This window comes from Mastomys coucha, unplaced genomic scaffold, assembly GCF_008632895.1.
Source record: "Mastomys coucha isolate ucsf_1 unplaced genomic scaffold, UCSF_Mcou_1 pScaffold11, whole genome shotgun sequence".
NCBI lineage: Eukaryota > Metazoa > Chordata > Mammalia > Rodentia > Muridae > Mastomys > Mastomys coucha.
The window spans coordinates 12,445,385-12,449,870 of record NW_022196893.1 but is presented as its reverse complement, the minus strand read 5'-3'; the positions used below and the strand labels follow the sequence as shown (position 1 = coordinate 12,449,870).

At 49.6% G+C, this 4,486-nt stretch overlaps 1 protein-coding gene across 1 annotated transcript in view; it reads right to left on the bottom strand.

Annotated features, from left to right (window-relative positions):
* L3mbtl2 (L3MBTL histone methyl-lysine binding protein 2) overlaps nt 1–4,486 on the bottom strand; it is a 23,230-nt gene that overhangs the window by 16,105 nt on the left and 2,639 nt on the right. Inside the window, exons 2-5 of the mRNA XM_031350135.1 lie at nt 3,752–3,989; nt 2,373–2,506; nt 1,250–1,373; nt 582–661 (exon numbers count right to left, since the gene is read on the bottom strand). Of these exons, the coding sequence (XP_031205995.1) occupies nt 582–661; nt 1,250–1,373; nt 2,373–2,506; nt 3,752–3,989 (576 nt within the window). The remainder of the gene's footprint in view (nt 1–581; nt 662–1,249; nt 1,374–2,372; nt 2,507–3,751; nt 3,990–4,486) is intronic.

Genomic DNA, 4,486 nt, shown 5'->3' with positions numbered 1-4,486 from the left:
CTAAATGATATGTCAGCCCTTCAAACACCAGAGACAGGTGTGTGTGGCACAAGATGCTCTACAGAGTCCTGCTAGTTAACTCTGGACTCTGTAGACCAGGCTAGCTAAGAGATTTTCCTGTCTCTACCTCTCAAATGCTAGGACTAAAGGAGTGTGCCACCATACCTGACATATATTGTATATGTATATACATACTATATACATATATATAGTTATACATATATAGTCATATATCTATATACATAAAACATTTTATATAATTATGTATGTATATAATTACACACACACATATATATCGGTGCTTTGTCTGCATCTGTGTCTACACTCAAGAAGAGGGCATAGGAACCCATGGAAATACAGATGGTTGGGGGTTGCCATGTGGATGCTAGGACCACTGGAAGAGCAAGTGCTCTTAACTGCTGAGGAACCTCTCCAGGCCTACAAGATAAAGGCGGATTTCTGACCACTGTTCTCAAGGATGCTGTCCAGCCTGGAGCAGCTCAACTGAAGTGTGTGGGAAGCAATGAGGCAGGCAGCCCAAGCTGTGTTCCCTGGCCCCTCCCCTGTTGCCAGGCACTTACGTGTTTAAAGCAGCTGACAGGAGCAGCCTTGTAACTGTGATCCTTCAGGAACTTCCCCCAGTCGAACCCTAAGACCAGAGCTGCAGAGCACAAAGGAAGAGCTGAGGCTGGGCACTGACAGCAGCTATGTTAGAGAGCATGAACCCGCAGGGGGGGCTCCAGAAACAAGTCCCTGGCCACTAATGGCCGCCAGGACTGTGAAGCATCTAGAGAGAAACCTCTCTCGCTCTTTGCTCCACAGAAAGGGAAATTCAGATATAGGATTAAATTGATCCCAGTGCATCCGGTTACTGGCCACACCTACTCAGCATGGGCAGGAAGAGCAGGGACTGCCCACCTAGCTGCACAGTGCAGTTCCAGCCTCTTTGGGGCTCAGCAGTCACTATGCCTGGAAAACTGAGGGGACTTCCTCACCTGCTCCACACACCCTGGACCTGCTCTGCACCAGGGAGAGAGAAACCATGAAGACAGATGCAAAGAGAAGTAAAGCAGCTAGCTCTTAGGTTCAGTGTGACCAAGGAAGCAGGCAACTGAGAGCCACTGAAAGGAATGCCTACGGTCATTTCCACAACGGCCAGCAGGTGGAGACACTTCACTGTAGACCTGGATCCCCAATTTTCCAGCAGGCCATCCCCAGCCTAGTCTCCCATGGCAGGATTTAGGCTCACCGTCTTGTCCTGTGGGTGTTCCATCTGCTAGCTGCCCTGTCCCCTGGGCGTGGAGGAAGGCTCCAATCTTGGCAGACCAGGCTGCCTTGTGCAGGACTTTGGCTTTCTTGGTGGGCGGCTTTCCCTGGAGGGCAAAAAAAAAAGTGTGCAGGTGCAGGCTGTGAACCTGAATCTGTTTCTATTTTGCTTTTTGTTTTGTTTTGTTTTTTGAGATACGGTGGCCTGGAATTTGCAGCTACTGTGCTCGGCCTCCTGAGTGCTGAGGTTCCAGGCACAAGCCACCATGCCAAGTAAGGAACTCCTGAGGGTGAGCTCCTGGTGCAGCTATCTAACCTCTGGGCTTGAGTTTCTCTTATAAAAGTAATGACGAGTGAGAACACTCAGGAGACAGTTCCAGAGGGATGAGGTCAGCAGAGCTGCAGATGACAGACACGTGTCACTCAGGCCTCCGACCTCTCTCTAACATTTCCCTGCAGTCAGTCTTCTCCATGCTCCCAGCCCATAGAGAGCTACGCTGAGTGAGTGCAGGGGAGCCAGAGGCAACATCTGTACATGTTCTGGGGAGAACGTTCTGAGGACCTCTCATTGGGTGTCTCAGGGAAAGCTCACGCTCACGGATCAAGATATTTAAGCTCCAATGACAAAGGCCAGGAGTCCACGAAGAAGTGGTTCTCAACCTATGGGTCACGACCCCTTTGGATTGAGTATGTGCCCCTTTCATATATCAGATATCCTGTGTTCTCACTTGTCATTACTTTTATAAAAGAAACTCAAGCCCAGGGGTTAGAGATTCCAGAGGATCCAGGCTTAGCTCCTAGCACCCACAGAGTGGCTTACAACCGCCTTCAACTTGACAGGGGACTCAATTCCCTCCTTTGGTCTTCTCAGACACTGTAAGGATGTACCTCATAGGCATATATTCAGGCAAAACACTCATACACATAAAAAGGAATAAAATCTAAATAAATAAGTGGGGGCTACTACTTTTTGAGGCAGGGTCTCATCTACCTCAGATGATCTCTAGGAATGAGTCCCCCAAGCTGGCCAAGCTGTTTGCCTCCAGTCACATGATGGCTCCAGCCCAGAATCCAGGCCCCTGGATGGGGTAAGGGGCTCCTCTCACCTGCAGTCTAGCCAAGATACTGGCTTTCTTGGAGTTGGAGGAGTAGCTCCTAGAACATGAGACGCTGCAGAACCTCTTGGTCTTTGAGAAGAAAGCTTCTCTTGTGCCCACAATACCACACATCTCACAGACAGCTGGAAGAGAAGTCAACATGTGACATCCTGACATAATTACTTTAAGTCAAACAAAACCATGGGCTCTAAATTCCAGAGCCCTGCATCAGCCATGTGAGCGTTAGGCTCTGAGGGGGCCTGACAGAGAGGAGGGGGTGAACAGGGGATGGAGGTCTCTTCCAAGAGTAAGTCTCACTGTGTGCTGCCCTCAAACTTGCAGGCTCAAGTGTGACCCTCCACCAAAGCCTCTGCAGCAGCTGGAACTCCAAGTGTGTGCCACTCCATCTGTGTCCCTCCCTTGGCTCTGTACCTAGAGCTGAGGCTAAAGGACTGGAAATCCACATGAACAAGTTTTAGCGAGAGGAGCGGGACAAAAGGACAGGTGCCGCAGTCCCTTCCTATCTGTAGCTTTGTTCTCACAGGGGCACGTGCACAAGCTGCGCTGTCTGACCTCACACTAGGTCGCCTGATGAGCCTTCTGTAACTGTTGCTGGAGACTGCCATGCCCTGGGCTCCAGGGACACGGCCATCTGAAGGGCTTTTCCAGCTTCCCAGATGACGCTAATCTGCAGCCAGGATTATAAACCAGCCCAGGGTCAGAGGCCCTCCCTAATGATTCCTGCTAGTCTTGACACTCTCAGATTCTGAGAGAAGGGTGAGAAGAAGATAGAGGGAAAAAGATGAAAAAGTGAAAAAGGACACAAAAAAAGCCAGGATGAATGGAAGGAAAGCTGACCGCACGACTCGAGAGCGCCACTGTAAACGAATGTGAGGGGGTGTCCGAAGACTGGAGTCTGCCTCTTTTCAAGGACACACTGCCCACACTCTGGACGCCCTCACACAGGATCTAGCAGCTATCCAAGCACTACCTCTTTGACGTCAACTGGCCTCCAGATAATTCATGGCCACTCCCTCTCTGTTCACCTCCTCTGTGCCTGACTTCTGACCTAAAAGAACACTTTATCCTGTATATCCCTACCCCCCACACACTTGGCAGCCCGCAGCCCACAAGCTATCTCTTGTCCATTTGTTCAAATATCCTCATACCACTGAGTCAGTCTCACTGCTTTCACATCCAGACTGAGGGACTAGCCTAGTCACACAAATGTAATGGAATTTAACAAGTGCCCAATAAACACAAGAGTTTTGGACAACTACACTGCAGAGAGGAAATGACCCTTAAGGACATTAGTCCCTTCGACATCTGGATGTCTCAACCCATATCCTCCGGCCTTCTCTCCATCTTTGAGGCTACTGTGAAAGCACCTGGCTCAGAACCACTTCCGTCCATGGAGCGGTTGTTTGGAGAGCTGAACAGATGGAGGGGTGAGGTGGGCAGCTCCCCGGCTTCCCGATCCTCATTCTCTGCCTCACTCGACTCCTCCAAGTAGGAGCTGCTCTCGCTGCCTGCACTGCTGTTGTAACTCCGGAAGCTGTCGTAGCCCCCGAAGAGTTCCAGGTCATCCTCCTCCTCCTCCTCCATTGGCTCTGAAGACGGCATCTCCTAGTGGGAAACAACATGTGCTTGGCTTGGGAAGAGAAGTTACAAACTGCTAATCCACCCAACCCAATATGAGTTGGGGATTTGAACGTTGGTCCTCTGAAAGAACAGTAAGAACAACTAACTGAGCTGAGATGGCAGTGGCATGCCCCTTTAATCCCAGCAGTGGGGAGGCAGAGGCAGGTGGATCTCTATGGGTTTGAAGCCAACCTGGTCTAGGACAGCCAAGGCTACAAAGAAATCCTGTCATGAAAAACCAATATAATGTGTGTATATATATATATATATATATATATATATATACACACACACATTATATTGCATGCTGAACATTCATTTAAAACATCCAGGAGGCTAGGTATCGTGGGGTACACTCTATGGCAGACCTATCACCCTGAGCTTGAAATCAGCCTGATCTACACAGCTAGGACTGCACAGTAGACCCCACACCCACACCTCTCTCTTTCACTCTCTTTTCTTTTCTTCTTCTTCTTTTTTTT